Source organism: Carettochelys insculpta, chromosome 28 (genome assembly GCF_033958435.1).
Source record: "Carettochelys insculpta isolate YL-2023 chromosome 28, ASM3395843v1, whole genome shotgun sequence".
NCBI lineage: Eukaryota > Metazoa > Chordata > Testudines > Carettochelyidae > Carettochelys > Carettochelys insculpta.
In genome coordinates, this window is record NC_134164.1 from 17,501 (window position 1) to 42,798 (window position 25,298).

Here is a 25,298-nt window from a genome sequence, read left to right on the forward strand (position 1 = left end):
CTCACCCACTTCATTTAAAATGTTGAAATATGCTACTATTGTTATGTATGTATATTCGCATATATGTATCAATTAATAAAGTTTTTACATTATACAGACTTATTTTTTTAACACATCCTGAAAAGGTTTTTTTTTCACATCAATATAACTAAAATTTCCACAGGATTGGATTACATGAGACAGGTTGTGGCAGCCCTGCTAATTGCTGGGATGAAAAGTGGTGCCAGACATGAAAAGTTTGCTCACCCTGGTCTAACTCACTAATGTCAGATCACACCTTGTTTGTAAGGAACCAGTTATTTGACAGACACTCCTGTACCTTCATAATTGAAACTCCCTGACTATATCCCCAGGGCGTGGGTCTGCAGGGGCCATGGGATGAGTGGAGGCAAGTCTTGCAGTGACCCCGGCAGGGGCAGGGGAGTCACACTTTCACCAGTGGGGGCTTCCTTCTGCCCCTGCCCCAGGTCACAGCTAGGGAGCTGGCCCCACCTCCTGCTCTGAGGGGCTGGTTAGAGCCCCAGGCAGCCCCCTCCATCCCTGCTCTTGAGGTAGGAACATCTCAGCGCCCGTTGTGGAGTCCTTGTGTAACTGGCCACCCTGCCCCAAAGTTGGGAACATCTCAGTGCTGGGTGAGGGGTCCCTGTGTCCCAAGCTGCCCTGCCCCCACCCCAGAATTGGGCACATTTCAGCACCAGGTGAAGGGGACTTTGTATAAACAGGCTCCTGCACTCCACCCCAAAGTCATCTGTGTCTGAGGGCCAGACTAAGTGTCCCTTTATAAAAATCCCCTCTTGCTCCATCCCAGAGGATGCTGCATCTCAGCAGTGGGCATATGGTCCCTGCACAAATAGTGCCTGGGCCCCACCTCAGAGACAGCTGCAGTTCAGCACCAGGTGCAGGTTTCCTATACGAAAAAGCTGGGGCCTAAAATAGCTAGAATTCTTGAAGGCCTAGGAATAATTAGAAGTGCTGAAGGAAAATTTAGTATCTGCAGTAAGCTGCTCAGTTACCACAATTAAACTTGTTTATTCCTTTAAGAATTAGGCAGGTCTTGTGTAAAATGTAGTTATCACTTAAAGTCCCGGTCCTCTATTTCTGACAATGGTTTAGTTTGGAATCAAACAATAATGACAATATACCTAGTTTGGGGGCTGAATCATCTGCAGGTGAAAGCACTTATCTGTGTTTTTTGTTGTTGTTGTTGTTGCCTGTTGGCAAATGAGAACAAAATATTGACTTTAATCAATATTTTGATTAATTGCAGTTCACTTGTATGATTGACTCAACACACAATTGTTAAAAATCAACCGCCCTCTTTCACACCCATTGAAACTTACGAAATATTTGGGGATGTTTTTCTGCATTTTCATGACTGATTTCTATTCAATTGTCAATATTTGTAATCAAAATAACAATAATGTCAGGCCTGCATGCTTTGTGTTCTGTTTTGCAACTGAAATCAATTGATTTGAAAACACAGAAATCAGCCAAAAATATTTCAATGGTGTTCTATTCTTTTCAGTTTGCATTCTGTGGGTGTCATTACCACACAGAGATAGGAGAAATTCGTGCATATACAGAAACATTTGATTCTTTGTAAAAACACATCAGTTGCGACTAGAAAGCCTTTGTCTATGGGGCAGCACTAACTCTAAAACTTCTTTTGCTATTCCTTCTATGCAAAAGTATTTTGAAGCGGGTCTTTGCCCACACAAGCTTATGCTCCAAAATATCTGTTAGCCTATAAGATGCCATAGGACTTCTTGTTGATTCCAGATGCTTGGGACTTGTCAAAGGAATGGCGCCCACAAGTCAGGTGACCTGAACTGAAACAAAGGAACAAGTCCATTTCAGAAATTTGAGACTCTCTCTAGGATTCATCCAATAACAGATGCCACAACAGCCCACCGGAGTCAGGTGGAGGCAATCCCTCAAGGGACTATGGGAAGAAGAGAGGATTTGGTCCCTGGAGCCAACAAAGAACAATGGTATGGACTTACCCGGGTTCATCTTGGATCCTTTGGTCTCCAAGAGTCCATGCGTCAGCATGTGGACCCCAGCAGGCCAGATTTACAATGCTCGAGTAACTGAATCTATGTAACCTGAAAAGAACTTTCAGAGACTTTCAAGTGTAACCCTTCTGTTAACGCCAGATGCCTGCCAGAAGGGCTGGGTTCAACTCTTGTGGGGTTTTCCTATCAAGGATACAACCAACCGGCTCGAGCCCCCACCCAGTGGCCTGGGACAATTTCACCCCCGTGCTGGGTGCCTGTAAGGCGGTTCTCCCCCCCCACCCCCCCTCGCAAGCACAGAATCTGAGATAGAAATGGCTTGTTTAATGACCGTAACCTACCCCAAGGTTACAGCGACAGATGCAGCATATCTCAGCACAGAAGAGACAAAACCCCTTTTACCCAGATACCATCCCCATATGCAGTAGAACCCAGTCTCTTGCTGGGGCTCTTGGCCCTTTTCCACACACACACAGTTACAGGGTGTACCCTCTGCAGTGCAGTCCCAAACTCAAAGCCCACAGATACATCACCAGGGCAATACTAGCTGTCCACTTGTCTGTAGCCTCCCCTTGCTGTCACCAGCCGTCTGCCAGTCGCTGTCGTCTGCCGCCGCTCCTACCAGCCGCCCGCCGGTCGCCATCGTCTATCGCCGCCGCCGGTCGCTGTCGTCTACCGCCGCTCCTACCAGCCGCCCGCCAGTCACTGTCATCTACCATTGCCGCCGCTCCTACCGGCCGCCTGCCATCGTCTACTGCCGCTCCTACAGGCCGCCCGCTGGTCCTGCTGTTGTCCGCCGGTCCTAACCCCACTGCTTGGGACTGCCGTAAGGCAGAACCCAGTGATTTCAGCTCTGTGTGGCCTCAGCTACCACTCTGTGATTTCAGCTCTCAGTATCTCTAGTATGGGATTTCACAAACACCCTAGTATCCAGTTCTATCTTTTAACAGGTGGGGAGGGTTAATCAAGCCAGGGTTATAGCTATATGGCCAAGGCATAAACAGGGCTAAGGCACTCAACAAGCTGGCTCAACCAGTACCCCTTTCCTTACTTTCACAATGCTTTAAACCAGGGAGCCCTGTGTAATCAATGTCTTACCCAGCTAAGGCGACTGCCCTGTCCCCCACAACAACCCAGAGCATTGGTGAGATCTCACAACTCCCGCATTAAGTGTCAGCTTAAATTGTGATTTTACAACTACATGTTTACAATAGACCAAATCTCATGGCTTACTTGCTACCCGTTAGGCTTTGCCTGAAAAGGTATCACACATGCACACCTTTTGCATATGACCTCTGGGAGACTCATTCCTCCCAGCCTTCAGCAGCACTGCATTCCTTCTGCCACATTCCCTACACAAGTATCAGCAAATAACATCGTTGGCCTGCATCAGTGGTTATGACTGATACATGTAAATTATTGCTTTGACAATTCTTCTCTAATTCTGTTCTTTCTTTTTTATTAATAAATCCTTAGATATTACATGTAAAGAATTGGTGAGCCTGTTGTTTGGGGAAGAGCCAAGTATATATTGACTGGGGTCTGGGAGAATCTATGTAATGTTGGGTGAAACAGGCTTAAGAACCGCTTGCCTGAATGTGAGGCTATTAGCCTCGACTGGCAGAACGGTTGAGACGTCTGTAGCTTTGCATGCGTGGCTTCTGGCTGTGCAGGCTGGTTGGATCTGCCTAGAGAAGAGTAAATCGCAGCGGGGAACTGAGAGTGCCTGGTATTAAGCAAAGATGGGGGAAGGGCTGATTTCTCCAGCTGTGCCTGGGAACCCACCTATCACCCCCGCCCCCACCCCCGCTCCCAAGCTAGGACTGCCTATGCCAGACATAGGAGTCAAACGCCGAGAAGCAATTTTAGCTACCCCCATTGCGTAGCTTAAATCGACTTATCAGCAGTCGACTGGTATGGCTGTCTACACGGAAGAAGGTCGAGGGAAACTTTCCTCCTGCCTGGACCTGCGGGTCGCCGGTAGCCGGTGGGGATACGGGGTAGTGGGATGAGGGTGGCGGGGTGAAGGTGGCGCCCTGGCTGCTTGGGGTCTACTGCCACATACGCGAAACCGAACCACAGCGTCGTTTTGCAGCAGCGCTGCTATAGCCCAAGTCTCAGGTTTTAACATCTACCCCCAGGTAGTTTTTAACGAGGGTCCTGCCCCACTCCTGAAATAGCGCTTCTACTCCACAGGCGGCATCTCAGCACCGAGCCAACAGCCCGCCCTGCATGAACAGCTCTTGCACCTCGCCCCAGAGGTGGCTGCATCTCAACACCAGGTGAGGGGCCCTGTTATAACTAGGCAATGTGCCATGCTCTGCCCCAGAGGTGGCTGCATTTTGCGGCTGGGTAAGGGTCGCTGTGACTGTTACAGTGGGTTTGGGAAGGTGGCAGTACCAGACTTTACAGAAGTTCCCCTGGAGACTCAACCAGCCTGACGGCCACTGGGTGTTGACTGCATGTCCAGGAGAAGCGACCAAAATCCACACAGAGCCTGGCCGTGGCTCTGCACTTGTGAATGGGTTGCAGCCTGCTCAGCTGTTCTGGGTGAGAGCAGGATTGCGAGGGAGCAGGTGGGGGAGGTCTAGGGGTGTGGAGTAACGTGAGGGTTATGGCATTTGGAGGAAGCTTTTGGGGAGGTGGAGGGCACTGGCCCCTGCCCTTTCCTCCATCATTGCATGTTCCCAGCTGCACCACAAGATGACAGCCCCAGAGAAGCTGCGGGTGGCCGTGATCGGAGCAGGAGCCGCCGGGCTCTGTGCCGCTCGCCACATCTCTGCCCAGCCCGAGGCATTCGCACCCCCTGTGGTGTTCGAGGCATCCAGCCGTATCGGGGGCACCTGGGTGTATACCGAAGAGACGGGTCAGGGGCCAGACGGACTCCCCATCCACTCCAGCATGTACCGGGACCTCAGGTAGCTGCTGTGGTGCTGCAGGGGCACGGGAGCTGATGCTTTCCACTCCCCCTGCCCCGGAGGCCTGGACAGGGACACCTTTGGTGCTAGCGGAGTGGGTAGGATCCTCCCCTCTCCAGTGTTCCCTGTACACCGAGTGCTGGGGCAGCTGCCTGGGAGACAGTCAGGTGCCCCCAGCCAGCAGAGTGTCTCTAGGGTTCGTGCACATCCACAACACCTCTGCGCACAGAATAAAACCCATTCCCACACAGGTGGAAAAAATGGGTGGGAACATGGCCTGTGACCAGCCCCCAACCCCCATCCTCTCAGCCGGGGTTGGGGTCTGTCTCCTCTGCTTCTCTCCATACCTCCCCTCTTCCCTCAGCTGCCCTGGGGCCAGCAGGCGGCTTATCCATCCTGTCTGGGGGGGCTCATGGGCGTTTGCTTTCCCAGGACCAACCTGCCCAAGGAGGTGATGGCGTTCCCAGATTTCCCCTTCGACCCCTCGCTGCCATCCTTCCTGCCCCACGGGGATGTGCTAGCCTACTTGGAGCAGTACGCCGAGCACTTCTGCCTCCAGCAGCATGTCAGGGTGAGTGGGCGGGCCCCCCTGGCCAGCACCCCAAGCACAGGCCTGAGTGGAGAGCTGGAGTGTGGGGGGGTACAACCTCCAGGGGTACCATCCCAAGCCCCAGCCCCTGCCCAGCCTCCAAGGGACACCACCCTGACCCCAGCCCCCCAGGGGCACAGCCCTGACCCCAGCCCCCCAGGGACACAGCCTTACACCCCCAGCCCCTGCCCAGCCTCCCCCCTCCCCGCCCCCGGACACAGCCCAGATCTCCAGCCCCTGCCCAGCCAAGGCCCTGCATGGTTTTTGCCAACCCCCTCCCCGTCAGGGTCTGAGCTGCTCTTGCTGCCCATTGCAGCTCCGGTGGCGGGTGGATGCCGTGTGCCCATCCCAGGGTGGCTGGGATGTCACCGCCAGCTGGGTCCAAGACCAGCAGGTGCAGACGACGGAGCACTTCGATGCCATATTTATCTGCAGTGGGTGAGGCCCTGGGCTGTTGGCTTGCAGGAGGGGGTGCCAGACTGCTGCTGCCCCCCTGCCCTGTGGGCACCTGGGAATGCTGACCGAGACTCACGAGGGTGGGTGCATGGGGCAGGCTAGACTCCATTGAGGGGGCCCAGAGGGGGGTCCCATGCTGAGAGGATAGAAACTGTAGCTGTGGGGTACCCAAGTGGGAGGTAGTACACAGGGTGAGCCCTGGGAAAACCCCCTCCCTGCAGTAGGGCAAACATGGCACCAAGGTTGGCGATCAGAACACACCCTTGGTGTAAGTCAATGCCCCCACCCAGATCCAAAGGACAGGGCTGAGGAGCAGCCCTGACCCCCTATACCCACAAGGTCACAGCCCCAACCCCCTAGCCTCTATCCAGCCCCCCAGGGCCACATCCCTGACCCCCAGCCCCTGTGTGCTCTGTAGCACTCACAGGGCTCCTCTCTCTGTCCCCTTTGCAGTCACTACTCTGACCCCTTCATGCCCTCCATCCCTGGCCTGGGGACCTTCTCAGGTAAGAGCTGCCAAGGCCTGGCCCCCATGTTTCCTGTATGCCTAGCACTGGGCGGCTGCCCAGGAAAGGCTCACATGCCCCCAGCTGGTTAGCAGAGCCCCACTAGCCGGCAACAAGTGTTTCTATGGATGATGCACATCTGCATACACCTTGGTGCACAGAACACTTATTCAGCCCCTGGGTGGTAAAATCAGAGGGAACGCTGCCAGGCACCTGCCCTCTGCAACAGTGGGCAACATGCCCTGGGGTGGGGTGGGGTGGGGTGGGGCGGGGCGGGGCAGGACAGCCCTGTGCACAGGGCTCCTTTGGGAGGTAGGGACCCCCCTGGCTCCCTCTTTCACCCTTCTCTCTCCCTCCCCAGGGCAGCTGCTGCACAGCCATGAGTACCGCAGCCCAGAGCCCTTTGCTGGCTGCGCCGTGGTGCTGCTGGGCGCTGGTCCCTCAGGTGTGGACTTGGCCCTGCAGCTGGCCCCTGTAGCCCGGCAGGTGACCCTGAGCCACCAGCAGCCCCCCCTGGCAGGCCTGCCTGAGACGGTGCTTCAGGCACCACCGGTGGCAGCTGTGGCAGGGGACATGGTCCAGTTCAGCAATGGCACCAAACAGAGAGCTGAGGTGCTCCTTCTCTGCACCGGCTACCGGTACCACTTCCCCTTCCTGGCGCCTGCCTGCCTAGGCCTGCAGCTCACAGAGCAGGCAGTGTTGCCACTGTACCAGCACCTGCTGCCCCCACGCTGCCCCAAGCTCTTCTTCATTGGGCTGTGCCAGCAGGTCTGCCCTTTCCCCCTTTTCCACTGCCAGCTGCGCTTCTGCCTGGCTGTGCTGCAGGGCACCTGCCCCCTACCCCCACCTGCTGACATGCAGGCGGCCGCTGAGGAGGAGCTGCAGCAGCACCTGGCGAAAGAGGGGTCCCTCAAGCACCTGCACCGCTTGGGGGAGCGGCAGTGGGGTTACTGCCAGGAGTTAGCCCAGCTGGCTGGCTTCGAACCCCTGCCCCCAGTGCTCAAGGAGCTCAATGCGGCTGTGCAGACCAGTCGAGCCCAGAACATCTCCACTTACCGGAGCCTCAACTACCGGGTGCTGAGTGCCAACAACTGGGAGCTGGTGGGGGCTGCAGGTGATGGATGACAGGACCCTACACCAGCTGAGCATTGGGCGGCTGCCTAAGAGAGATTCAGGTGCCCCAGCCCGTTAGCAGAGCACCTTCATCCAGCAGCGTGAGTCTCTAGGGGTGGTACATACCACACATGCCTGGGTGCACACAATAAAATGCATTCTGCACACCAGTGGAAACCATTAGAGGGAACCTTGCCCAGCATTGCAGCCAATGGGATGAGATTGTCCCTTCGTACTCCAGCACAGCCCTGAGGGGTGTTGACAAAGGTCCTGCCCCTGCCACACTCCAGCCTGGCCCCTCTCTGCTGCAGCCTCTGCCCACCCAGCAGAGCCCTGTTTCTCCACAGGTTGCTAGGAGACCCCAGAACAGCAGGAGGCTAGGGGGAGGTGATCCCCTGTGGCTGCTGTTGCTGCTAGTTGCCCTGGCTGCTGGAGCCCTGCCCCAAGTAATCCCCTGCCCAGCTCATTGGGAGGGGACCAGGGCGGAGGCACAGCAAGGATGGGGCAGGGCCTGCAGTACAGCATGGATGTGTCCTGAGCCCTACCTCTCCTCGCAGGAGGGACCTGGTCACAGGGAGGAATTCCCCCACCACGAGTCATGACATACCTGGCACAGACCCAGCCTTGCCTCCTGCACAGCCCTGGGGCTGATGGCCTATGGTGTGGACCACATGCACCAGGCCCTGCTCCCCAGTGGGACATGAGGTGGCACTGCTCATCTCCCTTCTGCACAGCTGGGGAGCTAGGCCCATTCTGGGCTGGGGAGAAGGGGACCCCCAAAGCGAGTGGGGGTGGGAACCCTTTCATGGCAAACACTTCCTCCCAGCGTTAGAGGCCTGCTGAAGTCCCAGTCCATGTCAGTCAATGTCTCCATTTCTGCTAGCTAAGCACGAAATGTGGCACTGCTGTGATGACTGGGGCCTGATCCAGCTGTGTGGGCAGCAGTGCAGACGTGAGAGTAGCACAGGGGCATTTTCACCCTTGCTTCTGGCCTGCTGTGGGTGGGATGTGGACTTTGCAGCCAAGTACCCAGCCCACAGCTGCTACCCCCTGGCCACCCAGCTCTGAAATCAGCACACAATTCCAGAGTGGCAGTATCACTGCCCCAGGTAATTGTATGACGCACACACACACACACACCCCTCCTCCCTGGAACACAATTCCTAGGGTGCTGGGCGACCTCTCTGTAACGTGAGAGAATAGTGCTACCGAAGGCCAGAGCTCATGGCCCTGTGGTGCATTTTTCACGCCCATGAACTAGGCTGGGCTTGACCCCTTGTAAAAACAAGTCGGGGGCACCCAAATACGCAGCTGCAATTCCCCAGCCCTCCACTGCCAGGCCCAAGCCCCTGCATGCAGATGTAAAAGGCTGCATCATTCCCCTGCCCACCTGTTCCCCCACCAGCCTCCCTGTCCTCTTCTGCCCTTGCACAGAGGGACTGGGGGTGTAGGTGATCAGGCAGCCTGGGGCCCCCAAGGACAGCCCTGGAGTTGTTGGCTGGCAGAGCAATTGGTTCCCTGCCCTACCCCACCAGGTCTGCAAATGCAGAGCAAGTCCATCCTGTCCAGGTGCATGGGAGACGCTCAGAGTGGGAGCCAGGGCTGGGCTGCCTTGCTGGAGCAGCACGCAGCAGGCGCAAGCTCAGTCTGTGCTCCAGCGGGCTCAGAGGGAGGTGAGTGCAGTGTTTTCAGTAGCTGCAGCCTTGGAGGGCAGGTCCCATTTCTGTGCTGCAGTGCGAGGCAGCTCAGAGGCCGGGCGAGTCGCTCAGAACAAAAGGGGCCTGGCCACTACCCAGCAGCTTTCCCTGCAGCAGAATGATCACTGTGTGGTGACTAACCCTGTTGTTGCTCCCACCCCACCCGGGGGCAAGCGCCATTCTCGTAACAAGCCCGCTGGCAGTGGTCCAAAGTCAGCCCTGTGCGGCTGTACTGTCTATGCCAATATCTAAATCATTGATGAAGATATTGAACAGTACCAGTCATTTGAACAGAACCATCATGGACCTCTGCCACCTCCTCCTATTTCCACTGTAGGACTACAGGTAGAAAGTAGCCCATGACACCTTCATCCAAAATAAGTCCCTTCCCTAGACTCAATTCTACAGGGCCCCCAGGCCCAAAATAGGAACCTCACAGCATGTGAAGAAACCCTCAGCAAGTACGGCTTAGGAATTCAAAAAACGCTTCCTTCCCTGCTCCTTCTCTGGCTAGGGTTCCTCAATGATTCACCTGCAAATGGAGATCAGATAGCTCAGCATGAGCCACCATACATGCTATGTGAACACTTGCCCTCATCCCCACCCTCTAATCAGCACCGCTCGATGACCAGAGTCAATCCCAGTAAAATCTCCACACTCACCCGCACAGTAACACACAATTTACATCCCCTTGGCTCAAAAGACATTGCCTGTGAAGATGCAGACCCAGAATACCTGCAAGTGTCCTGAATAAAGAGAGACTAAGCAGCAAAGCAAGGACAGAGAAAGCGAGAGTTGGTGAACACACTAGAGAAGAGAGAGACAAAGACAGAACATGGAAGACATACAAGACACCAGTGGGATGCATCCTTCTGAAACAAACTCTCCGCTGAAAACACCAGAAGCCAGGTGGGCCACGAGTAGAGCCATCTGCAAACCAAACCATTATTTCAGAGACAATGGCAGCTGATCTGTTCCCAACTGGATGGCTCTTGCCTCCTATTGATAATGCTTATGGGCGGGCTACTTAAACTGTCTTTACATCACATGACAAGAGTAAATACTGACAGTTAACTTCTCTTGCTACTAAACACAGAAGAAAGGGGTAAAACAATTAGCATCTCAGTTGGCAATCTCATCTTGTCTTTAACATACCATGGGGCCCCTGCCTCCCATTACCACTAAATTAAGCATTTCCTTGCACCTCCATCCACAAGTCAGTCAGCATTGCAGACTACAGTCCCTTCCCTGGACTCAAGCAAGTAGAGATGATGAATTGAAAAAACTGATTGCTTACTCACACACAGTTATGAGGAAATCAGAAAGCTGTTTAAGAATGTTCATATCTCCTTAGAAGGCTGTCCAGGCTGCTCAGATCCATTTCTGCCAGCTTCTCCTCTGGGCAGGGCTCCTGCATGATAACTCTGCGAGAGCAACAGAAAAAGCCCAGTATGAGCCATCACTACACTGAAGTCTACTGTGGTGTGAAATCTTCCTTTCATTCCTGCTTCCCTCTCCCATCCATATCAGCCACACTCAATGAACAAAGGGCAAGTCAACAATGGCAGAGCTCTGCTCTCTCATCACCTACCCTGCATGATTTACATCCTTTCCTACTTCCCCATGGCTCCTGAGACTTTGCCTGCAAGGATGCACTCATGGAATACCTGTGCGTGTACTGGAGGAGATATTACAATTGGAGAAAACAACAGAGAAAAAGATTGTGTTGGCCACCACCCACAGGAAGGCAGAGAGACAGAGTAAGACATATGAGAAAAACAAGCAACACAACCTGTAGTCATCAGCCTACATCAAATATAGCTGCTGAGAAGAACACCCTGCTTATGCCCAGAGAAATGAGTAGTCCCTTAAAATGAGGACTTCCCTCATACTGTTGCTAGTTAGGAAGCTCTGCTTACAACACCGGCCCTAGCTAATGGGTCATCCCTATCTGAAACCAGGTGGGCCATGAGTAAAGCCCTCTTTTAAACAGATACTTATCTCAGTGAAAGTATCTGCTTCTCCACTCCCACTTCTCCACTTGCATCAAGAATGGTCACAGACTGGCCGCTCTCACACTCTTTCCATCATGTCACAGGATTTGACTGATGCTTTACTTCTTTTCCCTTGCTACTGAAAACACAGCGCAGAAGAGAAAACAAGCCAGTTAGCATCTCAATCAGCAATGTCACATAACCTCTTCTTTTCACATCTGGCACATCATTCAGTGCCACCATTCCTTCTCATTACTAGTGCAGAACTCCAAGCAGAGACGTTATTATTACCCCTACATCCAAAATAGTCACTCTGCATTGCAAACTATTGCTCCTTTCTCCAGACTCAATTGCTCGGGGTCCCCCACCCAATCACGAAAGTCACAGCCTGTTAAGAATCCTACAACCAGCACAGATGAGGAATACAGAGCACAGACCATTCACAGCCAGTTATGCAGAAGGCAGAAAGCTGAAGACTGTTTGTGTATCCTTAGAAGAATGTCCAGGCTGCTTGGATCCATTTCTGCCAGCGTCTCCTTTGGGTGTGGCTCCTGGATGATTCCTCTACAACTGCAACAGAAAAAGCTCAGGATGAGCCACCATTACACTAAGCTCTTTTGCTGTGAGAAATCTTGCTTCCCCCTCCCTGCATCCCCCTACCACCCATATCGCCCCACCTCCATTTACCAGAGACTGAGTCAATAATATCAGAGCTCCACTCCCGCATCTCCTACCCCACACACTTTGCATTCCTTCCTATTTTCCCATGGGTCCCCAGACCTTGCCTGTGGGGATGCTCACCTAGAATGCCTGCCCACATTCTGTAGGAGACAGCACAAGCAGAGGTGGTAACAAAGAGAGACAGAGGGAGAGAAACACACCTGTGGGAGGAAGACAAGCAACTCACCACCTGCAGTCATCCTCCTACATCCATCTACCTGGTAAGCAGGACACCTTGCTTCTGCCCAGAGTAATGAGCAGAACCTGAAAATGGTGACCTCCCTTGCCCCCATTCCTCCTAGTCAGGAAGCCCTGCTTGCAAATCCAGCCCTACCTAATGAGATGGGCCATAAGCAGAGTCCTCTCCAAACCAAACACTTACCTTTGTTACAATGGGGGCTGCTCAGCTCCCAGGTGGATGGCTCTCACCCATTTCCCCCCCCCGCTGTGTGATGGAAGTAGACTGACTCTTCACTTCTTTCACCTTGATACTCAAACCAGCACAACAGGGTACAAAAACAAACAAACAAAACAGTTTCTCAGTTGGCAACATCGCATAACTTCTTTCTCTTGCATCGAACACATAGTGGGGCTCTGCCATCAGCCATCCCCTCCTCCTATTACCGGTGTGGGACTAAGAAAAAGGAGCTCATTGCACCTTTATCCAAAATAATCACTACTGGTCCTTCCCATGACTCAATTCCACAGGGCTCCCTGCCCAAACAGGAAGCTGACAACCTGTGAAAAAACCTAAAGTGATTACAGATGAATTCAAAAATCTGACCACTCACACAGAGCCAGTTATGAGGCAGACAGAAAGCTAAGATTTGTTCACGTCTCCTTAGAAGGATGTACAGGCTGCTCAAGTTCACTTCTGTCAGCTTCTCGGCCGGCCAAGTATCCTGGATAAGTCTACCACAAACAAAGCAGAAAAAGCCCGGGATGAACCATAAGTATACTAAGCTCTACTGGTGTGTGAAATCTTGTATTCATGCCTGCCTCTCTCTCCCATCTTTATCAGTCCATCACAGTCCCTCCCTGGCATGATTTAGATCGCTGCTTATTTCCCCCTTATCTCTCCTGAGTCCATGCCTGTGGGACTGCACACTTCAAATGCCTGCCTGCACCTTGTAAAAAGAGGCAGCACAAGCAGAGGCAAAGACAGAAACAGAGAGAGTGTTGGACAACACACTAGAGAAGTGAGAAACATATGGGAGGAATGCAAGCAACTCACCACCTGTAGTCATCATCCTACCTTCATCTGTTTGATGAAGAGGACGCACTGCTTCTGTCCAGAGAAATGAACAGCCCCTGAATATGGGGACCTTATTTGACTTGCAACCACTGTTGCTAGTTGGGAAGCTCTGAATTATGAACCCAGCCCTGACTAATGGGGCATCCCTACTTGGAGCTAGGTGGGTCACAAGCAGAGGCATTGCCAAATTGGACATATCTCACAACTGTGTCTGCTCTGCTTCCAGCTGGACGGTTCTTGACTATCATCAATAGTTCTTATGGTCTTGCTGCTCTCCACCCTCAACCTTCCTCTCATTGACTAACATATTTTGGAGCATAAGCTTTCGTGGGCAAAGCCCCACTTAGTCAGATGCATGACAAAGCGGGTCTTTGCCCATAAAAGCTTATGCTGCAAAATCTCTGTCAGTCTATTAGGTTCCACAGAACTTCTTCTTGTTTTTGAAGATACAGACTAACTCGGCTACCTCTCTGATACTTCCTTTCATTAACCCTTTGGAACTCCAACTGGAAGGCTGCTCTTGCAAGGGCACCCATAACAGTAACTCTGAATGGCAGAGTGATACCCCTGCCCTAGCCTTAATTCCACAGGGCCTTCTACTGAACAAAGTAGCACTCCAGCTGTAAAGAAAACTAGAGCAATTACCACTGAGAAATTCAAAGCACTGACTGCTCAGTCATAGCCAGTTATATGAAAGGCACAAAGTTAAGGGCTGCTCATCTCTGCTTAAAAGGATATCAGAGCAGGCTGGACCCACTTCTACCAGCTTCTCCTCTGGGCAATTGCTCTTCAAGCACAGCTGAAAAAACCCAAGCACGAGTCATCACTACACAGAGCTCTACTGGTGATTTTAATCTTGCCCAAGTCTGGGAATAGGGAAGCAGGTTGGAGGATGATGAATGGGTGCTGGTGCAAGGCAGGCTGCTATGTCTTAAAGGGCATGATGGTAGCCCTAGAGCTGAGGAAGAAGGCTGAAGGATAAAGGGGGTGCTGGTGATGATGAAGGGGTCTGAGGGCAGGTGGAGGGGTGGACTGGGGAAAGGATGGGGAGAGGGATATAGTTTGGAGAGTGTTGAAGCAGGAGAAATGTGAACTGGGAACTTCACAGATGAAGGGATGAACAGGGGTAGTTTGGGCTGGACTGTGGGGGCAGGGGTGGAGTAGTTTGTGGTGGGCTGAAGAGGCAGAAGGTCCCAGTGAATGGAGGCAAGAAGGCTGGAAAGGTCAGGTTAAGGGGGTGCAGGTTGCTCAGAGGGTGTTGAAAGAAAGAGAATGGAGGAGCTGAGTGACCCAGTGGCTGGGGTGGTGATGAAATGGACTGGTAGGGCCAGGTTAGAGTGGGATGGGGATTGTTGAAGTATGGGTGGGGGAAAAGGTAGCAACTGGGGTGCAGGATAGGTTGAGCTGGGCAGTTGTTAGAGAAAGTTGGGGGTTATGGGGTCCCATCAATGGAACAATGAACTGGGGTGGTGTTAGGATAGAAAATGGCAGGCTGGTGGGTGTTGGGGAGGGAGAGAAAACTGAGGAGCCCCATGGATAGGGGTGGGGGAAGGACGTTGATGTGGTTGCAGGCTGGGCTGGGGGTGATGGAATGGACAAAAGGAGAAGGTGGTACGAGTTGGTGGTTGGCCAGAGAAGGGAGGAAGAAAGGAGTTGAGAGGTTCCACAGTTGGCTGGATGGGGTGGGTGGAAGGACTGCAGTTTGGGAGCCGGTTGAGGAACAGAAGGACCCACAGCTGGCTGGATAGGGAGTGCAGGTAAGCAGCTAGCTAAGGGAGGAAAGGGGGTAGGGCTGAGGGGTCCCACAGCTGGCTTGAAAGATGTGGGGACCAGCTAAGGAAAAAATGGGGGGGATGAGGGGTCACAGCTGGCTGGACAGGAGGACAGGAAGTGTAGGTTGGGGGCTGGCTGAGGAATAAAGAGGGGGCTCAGAGGTCCCACTGCTGGCAGGAGGTTGGTGGGGGACAGGGAGTGCAGTGGGGGAGCTGGCTGGGCAAGGGAGAAAAGAGGACTGAGTGGTCCCACCACAGGCTGGTTATTAGTTGGGGGCCAGCTGAGGAAGGTAAGAAAGGGGGGGACTGAAAAACCTCACAGAGGGCTGGATAAAGGTGCAAGGCAGGAAGGACAGGTTGGGGGCTGGCTATGGAAGGGAGGGGCTGACAGCTAGTCGGATAGAAGTGGGGGCAGAGTGTACAGGTGGGGTGTTGGCTGGGGAAAGGAGAGTCTAAGGGGGTCCCACAGCTGGCCAGATAAAAGTGGGGGAGAAAGGTATACAGCCTGGTGTTTGGCTAGGAAAGCAGGGGGCTGGGGAAAGTCCCACAGCTAGCTGGACAGGGGCATGGAAAGTGGAGGGAAAGAATGAACGAGAGGAGCTGAGGTGTCCCCCAAGCCACGTGACGCCAAGCCATTGCCTGACACGTGCTCTTACCTACACACCCAAAACCACAGCACTTTGAAAACTGCAACTCCCAAGAGGCATCGCCGACGAGGGGCGGAACCCGCACAGAACCAGACCAATACCCTGGCGTGCCAGATTTGGCTTCCTTATAGCTGATGTCACTTTCTCCTCCACCAACTTCCGTCACCGGTCCATTCCGCAAACGGAGGCTGTAACGCTAAAACCACCTCCCACTCAACCAATCAGAAAGTGACGGGCCTCGGACTGGCCAATGGCAGAGCTGGCCCCACAGTGGCTGATGGGAAATGTAGGCCAATGCACAACATCTCCCACAAGGCACGGCGGCACGACTCTCTACTAGCTATCATTTTTGGAAAATCATGGGAGACAGGAGAGATTCCAGAAGACTGGAAAAGGGCAAATACAGTGCCCATCTATAAAAAGGGGAATAAGAATAAGCCAGGAAACTACATGCCCGTCAGCTTAACTTCTGTGCCAGGAAAGATAATGGAGCAGGTAATTAAAGAAATCATCTGCAATCACTTGGAAGGCAGTAAGGTGATAAGGAACAGCCAGCATGGATTTGTAAAGAACAAATCATGTCAAACCAATCTGATAGCTTTCTTTGAGAGCATAACAAGCCTTGTGGATAGGAGAGAAGCGGTAGACATGGTATACCTAAACTTTAGTAAAGCATGTGATACAGTCTTGCAGGATAGTCTTATCAATAAACTAAGCAAATGCAACTTAGATCAGGCTACTATAAGGTGGGTGCATAACTGGCTGGATAACCACATTCAGAGAGTAGTTGTTAATGGTTCTCAATCCTGCTGGAAAAGTATAAGTGGGGTTCCACAGGGGTCTGTTTTGGGACTGGTTCTGTTCAATATCTTCATCAATGATTTAGATATTGGCACAGAAAGTACGCTTATTAAGTTTGTAGGTGATATCAAGTTGGGAGGGGTTGCAACTGCTTTGGAAGACAGGGTCATAATTCAAAATGATCTGGATAAATTGGAGAAATGGTCTGAGATAAACAGGATGAAGTTTAATAAGGACAAATGCAAAGTGCTCCACGTGGGAAGGAACAATCAGTTTCACACATACAGAATGGGAAGAGACTGTCTAGGAATGACTACAGCAGAAAGGGATCTAGGGGTTATACTGGACCACAAGCTAAATGTGAGTCAACAGTGTGATGCTGTTGCAAAAAAAGCAAACATGGTACTGGGCTGCATTAACAGGTGTGTTGTGAACAAGACACGAGAAGTCATTCTTCCACTCTACTCTGTCTTGGTTAGGGCTCAGCTGGAATATTGTGTCCTGTTCTGGTCACCGCAGTTCAAGAAAGATATGGAGAAACTGGAGACAGTCCAGAAAAGAACAAGAATGATTAAAGGTCTAGAGAACGTAACCTATGAAGAAAGGCTGAAAGAACAGGACTAGAGACCAGCAGCAATACATCACTGTCTCCCCCACCCCCAATCATTCTGGCCACAACATGGTCCATTCATGCAGACCTTTGCTGACACCCAAGAACATGTCCCTGCCAGTCTTTGTACCACCCATGTCCCATGAGCAGAGCACAGAAAACCCACGTACGCATGCAGAGTTACGGACTCCAGCCACCATCACTGCGTCAGGCTAACTGCCACTTCCGGCCCGTAAATGGGGACGCCAGGGTTACTTCTGACGGCAGATGTAGGCTGCAGTACTCCATCTCCCATGATGCCCCGGGGCTCGCAATGGTTACTGGAGGATGGAAGCAGTAGGCACTCCATATCCCATGGTGCCCCGCTATTCGCAGTGAGTGATGGGAGATGAAGGCCGACTTTCCATTTTCCCATGGTGCCTCGGGGATCGCAGTGGCTGATGGGAGCTGGAGGCTGGTGCACTCCATCTCCCATGATGCCCCGAAACACACAGTGACGCAAGATGAAGGCAGGGGTACTTTGTCTCCCTTGGTGCCCTATCCTCTGCAGGGGCTGATGGAAGATGGAAGCCACAAGCACTTCAGATAGACACGGCTACCTCTTTGAACTATAAATGTAGGGTGGCATTAAGCGGGAAGGTCCCGTATTTGGGACACCAAAAAGTTGTCCCTACTTATTTTTTCAAAGGGACTAACTGTCCCATATTTGGGCTCCTCCCCCCGCTGACCTTTTCCCTGTGGGGGTGGGCCAGCAGCTGCTGCTTCCCTGGACTCCTGGGGAAAGCCGGTGACTGCCACCTCCTTCCTGGCTCGCCAGGGCTTGGTGGAGCCGGGAGAAGCCGCCCTTCCCCCCAAATCTCCCTGTCCTGTATTTGGGACAAGGAGATATGGTCGCCGTATATAAATGTGAGGGACAAAACATCCCCACTTCTCTCCCTGTCCAGCACTCTGTCACCTGAGATGAAAACAGACCCCGGACAATGGAAGCAGCTCTTCATCTGAGAGTTTCAGCAGCAATCTTACTGGTACCTGTGGAGAGATTTCAGCAGCCTCGTTACGTTTAGACTCGCTGCTCTAGGGAGCCACACAGTGCATTCCCTGACTGCCCACTAGATGTTAGAGCTTGTCCATGAAGAACGCTCTTCCCATTCTTTACTGGCCAAGGCTATAGTGCTACAGAAAGGGAAACAGACACTGCGCGTTACACCAACTGGCCCCCAGGTGTCACTACTGCACCAAGTGAAACACAATAGGACTATCACCTCATTGACCGGTGGTGGCACTGCTCCTTGGGCGACAGATTGTGCATTACTGCGACAGGCCATGGGGTGGCGCTGCTGCTCCTGGCTTGGGGGTGGTGGTGCTGCTCCTTGGAAGAGGGACAGACTATTTTCGCCGTCTCCGACTCAAAGAATACTTCCAACATGACACGGAACAGCGCACTGACCCACAGATACCCTCCCACCTACCGTACAAGAAAAAGAATTCCTCATGGACTCCCCTGATGGTCGAAATGACAAACTGGACCTATACATAGAATGCTTCCGCTGGCGTACACAGGAAAAGCGGCATGGCTTGCCCCATAACCTCAGCCGTGCAGAACGCAATGCCATCAACAGCCTCAGAAACAACTCCGACATTGTCATCCAAGAGGCCGATAAGGGAGGCTCTGTTGTCATCATGAACAGGACAGACCACAAAAAGGAGGCCACCAGGCAACTCTCCAATACCGCATTCTACAAGCCTCTGTCCCAGGATCCCACTGAGGAATATACAAAGAAACTACAGCATCTACTTAGGAACCTCCCTATAAAAACACAGGAACAAATCTACACAGACACACCCCTTGAACCCAAACCAGGTTTATTCTATCTGCTACCCAAGATCCATAAACCTGGTAATCCCAGATGCCCCATCATCTCAGGCATTGGCACCCTCACCACAGGATTGTTTGGATATGTGGACTCTCTACTTAGACTCCGTGCTATCAGCATTCTCAGCTTTCTTCGAGATACCACCGACTTCCTCAGGAAACTACAATCCCTTGGTGACCTTCATGAAAACACCATCCTGGCCACCATGGATGTAGAGGCCATTTACACCAATATCCCCCATGAAGATGGACTCCAAGCTGTTAGGAACATGATCCCTGATGAGACCAAGGCACAAATGGTGGCGGAGGTTTGTGACTTTGTCCTTACCCACAACTATGTCAGATTTGAGGACAAATTATACCTTCAAATCAGTGGCACTGCCATGGGCACCCGCATGGCCCCACAGTATGCCAATATTTTTATAGCTGACCTGGAACGTTTTCTCATTTCTCGTCCTCTAGTGCCCCTCCTCTACCTGCACTACATTGATGACATCTTCATCATCTGGACCCATGGGAAGGAGGCTCTTGAAGAGTTCCACCATGATTTCAACAGTTTCCACACCACCATCAACCTTAGCCTGGATCAGTCCACACAAGAGATCTACTTCCTGGACGCTACTGTGCAGATAAGCGATGGTCACACAAATACCACCTTGTACCAAAAACCCACTGACTGCTATGCTTATCTACAAGCCTCCAGCTTCCATTGAGGGCATACTACATGATCCATTGTATACAGCCAGACGCTAAAGTACAACCGTATTTGCTCTGATCCATCAGACAGAGACAAATATCTAGAAGGCCTTTACCAAGCTTTCCTCAAACTATGATACCCCACTAAGGAAGTGAGGAAACAGATTGACAGAGCCAGATGGGTATCCAGAAGCCACCTGCTACAAGACAGGCCTCACAAGGAAAACACTAGAACACCACTGACCATCACATACAGCCCCCACCTAAGGCCTCGCCAATGCATCATCAGTAATCTGCAACCCTTTCTGAACAATGATCTTTCACTCTCACAGACCTTGGGAGGCAGGTCTGTCCTCACCTACAGACAGCCTGCCAACCTTAAACAAATCCTCACCAGCCACTACAAATCACAAACCAGTGGCTCTAGGCCTGGAACCAGCCCCTGCAATGGTCCTTGCTGCCAGCTCTGCTCACATATCTACACCAGTGACATCAGTCATCACAGGACCTAACATCAACCATACCATCAAGGGCTCCTTCACCTGCACATCTACTAATATAAAATATGCCATCATGTGCCAGCAATGCCCCACTGCAATTTACATTGGCCAAACTGGACAGTCTCTACGTAAAAGAATAAATGGACATAAATCAGACATCAGGAACGGTAATGTACAGAAGTCTGTGGGGGAACACTTCAATCTCCCTGGACACTCAGTAGCAGATTTAAGGGTGGTAGTCCTGAAACAAAGAAATTTCAAAAATCAAATGGAGAGAGAAATCTCTGAGCTGCAATTTATTTGCAAATTTGATTTCATTAACCAAGGATTAAACAGAGACTGTGAGTGGCTCACAGCTTACAAAGGCAGCTTTCTCTGCCCTGGGTGTTAAGATCTCCCAATTAGACTCTGACAATGGCTCATATCCCCCAGTCTGATCTGATTTGTTTTTTCCTCTTTTGATACCTACTATAGATAATGGGCCATTTCCACCTTGCTGAAAAGACCTTGTCAGCTCTGGCCCTCCCTTTTTCTGGGACCCCACTCTTTAAATACCCCTCTGAAACCGCCCACCCCCACCCCTGCACACTCATGCATCTGATGAAGCGGGTCTTTCCCGCAAAAGCTTATGCTTTCATAGAATCATAGAACAATAGAGCTGGAAGAGACCTAAAAAAGCCAGCGAGTCCAGCCCCCTGCTCTAAGCAGGACCAAACCCATCAGATCAGCCCCACCAGGGCTTTGTTGAGGTGAGACTTAAACACCTCCAGGGATGGAGACTCCACTACTTCCCTGGGTAGACCATTCCAATGCTTCACCACCGTCCTCATGAAAAAGTTTTTCCTAATGTTCAACCTGGACCTTTCCAACCACAACTTGAGACCATTGTTCCATGTTCTGCCATCCGTGACCACTGTGAGCAGCCTCCCTTCAGTAAGTTGAAGGCTGTTATCAAGTACCCCCTCAGTCTTCTCTTCTGCAGACTAAACAGTCCCAATTCCCTCAACCTTTCTTCATGAGTCATATGCTCTAGCCCCCAATTATTTTGGCCCTCCTCTGCTGGACCCTCTCCAGTGTATCCATATCCTTCCTATAAATGGGGGCCCAAAACTGAACACAGTACTCCAGATGCGGCCTCACCAAAGCCGAATAAAGAGGAACAATCACTTCTCTGGAACTACTGGCAATGCTCCTCTTGATGCAACCTAATATGCCATTAGCTTTCTTGGCTACAACGGCACACTGTTGACTCATGTCCAGCTTCTCGTCCACTACAGCTCCCAGATCCTTTTCTGCAAAACTACTACCGAGCCAGTCGGACCCCAGCCTATAACAGTGCTTGGGATTCTTCTGGCACAAGTGCAGGACTCTGCACTTGTCGTTATTGAACCTCATCAGATTTCTTGCAGCCCAGTCTTCCAATTTGTCTAAGTCAGTCTGGACCCTGTCCCTACCCCCCAGTGTATCTACCTCTCCCCCTAGCTTAGTGTCATCCGCAAACTTGCTGAGGGTGCAATCCAACCCCTCATCCAGATCATTGATAAATATGTTGAACAGAACAGGACCCAGAACCGAACCTTGGGGCACTCCACTAGAAACAGACCGCCATCCCGACATCGAGCCGTTGATCACTACCCTCTGGGCCCGACCTTCTAGCCAGCTTTCTAGCCATCTTACTGTCCATTTATTCAATCCACATTCCTTTAACTTGCTGACAAGAATATTGTGGGAGACCGTATCAAAAGCTTTGCTAAAGTCCAGACAAATCACATCCATTGATTTTCCCCCATCCACAGAGCCAGTTATCTCATCGTAGAAACTAATCAGATTGGTCAGGCATGACTTGCCCTTCATGAATCCATGCTGACTATTCCTGATCACTCTCCCCTCCTCCAAGGGCCTCAAAGTGACTTCCTTGAGGAGCCCCTCCATGATTTTTCCACGGACTGATGTAAGACTGACCAGCCTATAGTTCCTTGCATCATCATCCTTCCTTTTTATAAAGATGGGTACTACGTTTGCCTTTTTCCAATCATCCGGGATCTCTCCCGATCTCCACGACTTTCCAAAGATAATGGCCAAGGGCTCGTCAACAACATACGCCAACTCCCTCAGAGCCCCAGGATGAATTAGGTCCGGGTCTATCGATTTATGTACATTTAGCGTTTTTAGATAGCTCCTAACCTGTTCTTTCCCTACCGAAGGCTGTCCACCTTCATCCCACAATGCATCACTTATCACATTAGTCCGGGAGCTGTCTTTGTCCATGAAGACAGAGACAAAGAAAGCATTAAGTACTTCAGCTTTCCCTACAAAATATCGACCAGCATCTGATGAAGTGAGTCTTTGCTCACGAAAGCTCATGCTCAAAACTTTTCTGTTAGTCTATAAGGTGCCACAGGACCCTTGCTTGCTGTTACAAAATATCTGTTAGTCTATAAGGTGCCACAAGACTTCTTGTTTTTTCTCAAAGCTACAGACTACCACGGCTACCTCTCTGATACTTGTGCATTACTGTGACTGGCCACAAGTGGCGCTGCTGCCCCTTGGAAGAGGGACACACTGTGCATTTTAAAATAAAAATAAAAACAGGTAGCTCAGGAAGTTCCATTTTATCTTTAAAAAATGTTCGTGGAGCCTAACAACTTTAATTGTAAACGTTTCGTTACTAAACGGAGTAACATCATCAGTGCTCAGCTGGAGCTAGGTAACCAAGTAGCCTGCTGCTCTCCAGTAAGGGTCTATGATCTGTGTGTGCAGGAGCCAGCTGAAACATGTCAGTGGCTCTGTAGGGCCAGCCATGGCCTGGCAGTGCTGGAGGTGCCAGAAATGGTGGGCAAAGGACCCAAAATAGTTACTTAAGTAAGAGTACAGCTGTGACGTTACTGGATTTTTGAATAGTGTATGAAAGCCATTTCTGTTACCATTTTATATAGTGGAACCAATTCTTGTGCTAGGTGGGCCAAGTGAGGTGTCTAATGAAAGCGGGTAATGTCCTGAATCTGTTTACTTGGATGTCTGTGCCATGTTTGTGTGTGAAGTTACAGATGTTGGTTCTATAGCTGTATTAGAAACGTTTTAGTGATGAGATTCACAGTAGAAGGTGTGATCTTCTCCACCGCCCTGCCCCCAGCCAGAATGAAGGACTAATCAATAGGCTCAGATGTTGAATACACATCTCAGGAATTTGGAACTTGTCATCCACAATAGCTCAACTGGTTTGGTTGTGCCTGGAAAGTGTGAAATGTCTGAAATCCCAGGATTTCCCAGAACTTGGAAAGGGAGAGGCACTGACAGGTGGGACGACATATTTCAGACTCACCACTGGAAGGCAGAGAGCACAGGGGACAGAGATACTGCAGAGTGGCCACTGGGGGCAGCCATCACTGGGAAACAGGGGCCATACAGAGATGAGTCTTTTGACCCTGCATGTTTCCAGACCACTGAGTGCCCCACCCTGCACCCCACAAAGGGAACCTTGCTGCTCCCCTGCTACAATCCCCACCTTTAGTCCACCTGACATGCTGGAGCCAGAAAACCCTGCCTGTTCCCTGACCCCCAAGCTCAATCTGGGGCTGGGGAAAGTGACCCAGCCCTGGCCACACACTTGCTGCTCTCACCGACGCCAGGTACAAGAGCCCTAGCCCTGTCCCCACCCCCACTCCTGCCGCTCTGGCCTCCCCCACACACCAACAGAGCTCTTCCTGGGATCAGGCCCAACCCCACCCTCCCCACTACCTCCCCACCCCACCCCTCCAGGATCTCAGTCCACCCAAAGGACAAGTGGTGGGTCTGGGAGCCACTGCCCAAACCAGCCCCTGCACCCTCCGAGGAAAGGGATGGAGAGCCAAGATTCATGGCCTGACCTCTTCCCCCCACTTGGGGTCAGATGTGTGGGGGAGACCCAGGAGCAAGAAAAACCAACCTCAGTTAAGGACCTGACCAATGCTGGGCACATCTGTTAGTGTAATATATCCATCTTTGACTCTGTAATTTCCACTTCAGTGCATCTGACAAAGTGGTTTTACCCATGAAATCCTATGCCCAAATAAATTGGTTAGTCTTTAAGGTGCCACAGAAATCCTCATATTTTGCACATACTGACTAACATAGCTACCCCTCTGAGACATATAAAGTGTTTCACAATGGATAAGGGAACTGTTGAGCAGTTGATTATTTCATTCTGCATCATACCATCTTTCTAAAAATCAGAGTCAGTTTATTTTTTTGGGTGTTGGTATTTGGTTGGTTTTGGGCTTGTTTGTTTTTACATACGCCACACAGCAAACTTTAGCCTAGATCCTAAAGTGAGATCTACACAGTTGATGGGATCTAATATTGCAGGGATCAGGGTCTGTGTCTGTATTTGTATCACATGCATTCCACACTGCAGGGGTATCTGAATGGGATCTTGATTTAGGCTGTATGCAGTTCTGGGATGGAGAACTAACCGCTGATGTGTGGTAAAGTGTTTGACTCACTTATGGGCACAGCAGAAATAGCGGTGAATAATAAATGTGAGATTTAGTCATTGTTAATCTGCACAAACCAATTTAGGCGGTGGCTACACTATAGTTGTTATTTCAGGATACAAATATTTCCAGAAATAGCAACTCTACAGCTAAACACTGCCCTCGAAATAGCAGTGCTATTTTGAGCATAGTTTTCTGGTTCTGCTGCCCCTTGTAGTATGAGGGGTAGTGGAAACTTCAAAATAACTCTTATTTTGAACTTTGGTGCCATCCGGACAGTATCAAATTTGAAATGTTATCTGAGAATAATTGTATTGCACGTTATTTTGAGTTAGAGAGGTGAGGGTGTGCATGTACACATATAGCTGCTCACATACTCGAACCCCGGACCTCTGCACGTGTGCCCCTACAGCTTGAGCTAACGGCCAGCTGGCTCTGAGTACACTATAGAGTACACTGCTTCTCTTCTGTGAAGTAGTCTAGGTGCTTTTACATGGGACAGTGAACCACACATAGTTGTGTGGCTTATACAGGTTTTGAAACTGCTACATCCTCTGAGCTACACGACAACCCCACCAGGCATGGCTGGCCACGCCCCCTCTGCCCGCATGGGCCACTCCTAACCACGCCCATCCACGGATCGTCACATTTCCACCTCGCTCGG

General features: G+C 51.3%; 1 protein-coding gene and 1 long non-coding RNA gene across 9 annotated transcripts; one reads left to right on the forward strand and one right to left on the reverse strand.

Moving 5' to 3' along the window:
* Positions 1 to 3,946: 3,946 nt before the first annotated feature.
* On the forward strand, positions 3,947 to 7,756 carry LOC142002704 (uncharacterized). Of its 4 annotated transcripts, none has more exons than XM_074979021.1 (7): positions 3,947 to 3,995; positions 4,212 to 4,297; positions 4,707 to 4,933; positions 5,366 to 5,504; positions 5,839 to 5,960; positions 6,432 to 6,484; positions 6,846 to 7,756. In XM_074979021.1, the coding sequence occupies exons 3-7, from the start codon at positions 4,719 to 4,721 to the stop codon at positions 7,607 to 7,609; spliced, it is 1,293 nt and encodes a 430-aa protein (XP_074835122.1). In that variant the 5' UTR covers positions 3,947 to 3,995; positions 4,212 to 4,297; positions 4,707 to 4,718; the 3' UTR covers positions 7,610 to 7,756. The 4 variants fall into 4 exon arrangements, with proteins under 4 accessions (XP_074835122.1, XP_074835120.1, XP_074835123.1 ...); XM_074979019.1 differs by having other exon boundaries at positions 3,950 to 4,002; XM_074979022.1 differs by having other exon boundaries at positions 3,969 to 3,998.
* A 2,137-nt stretch (positions 7,757 to 9,893) lies between these two features.
* Positions 9,894 to 17,288, reverse strand: LOC142002748 (uncharacterized). Of its 5 annotated transcripts, none has more exons than XR_012642711.1 (7): positions 17,264 to 17,288; positions 12,800 to 12,920; positions 12,090 to 12,169; positions 11,726 to 11,858; positions 10,886 to 11,424; positions 10,596 to 10,718; positions 9,894 to 10,224 (listed from the first exon to the last, which is right to left on the reverse strand). It is a non-coding gene; the product is annotated as an uncharacterized LOC142002748 (long non-coding RNA). The 5 variants fall into 5 exon arrangements; XR_012642714.1 differs by lacking the exon at positions 17,264 to 17,288 and adding exons at positions 12,391 to 12,499; positions 15,692 to 15,977 and having other exon boundaries at positions 10,596 to 11,424; XR_012642710.1 differs by having other exon boundaries at positions 10,596 to 11,424.
* Between the last annotated feature and the right edge of the window lie 8,010 nt (positions 17,289 to 25,298).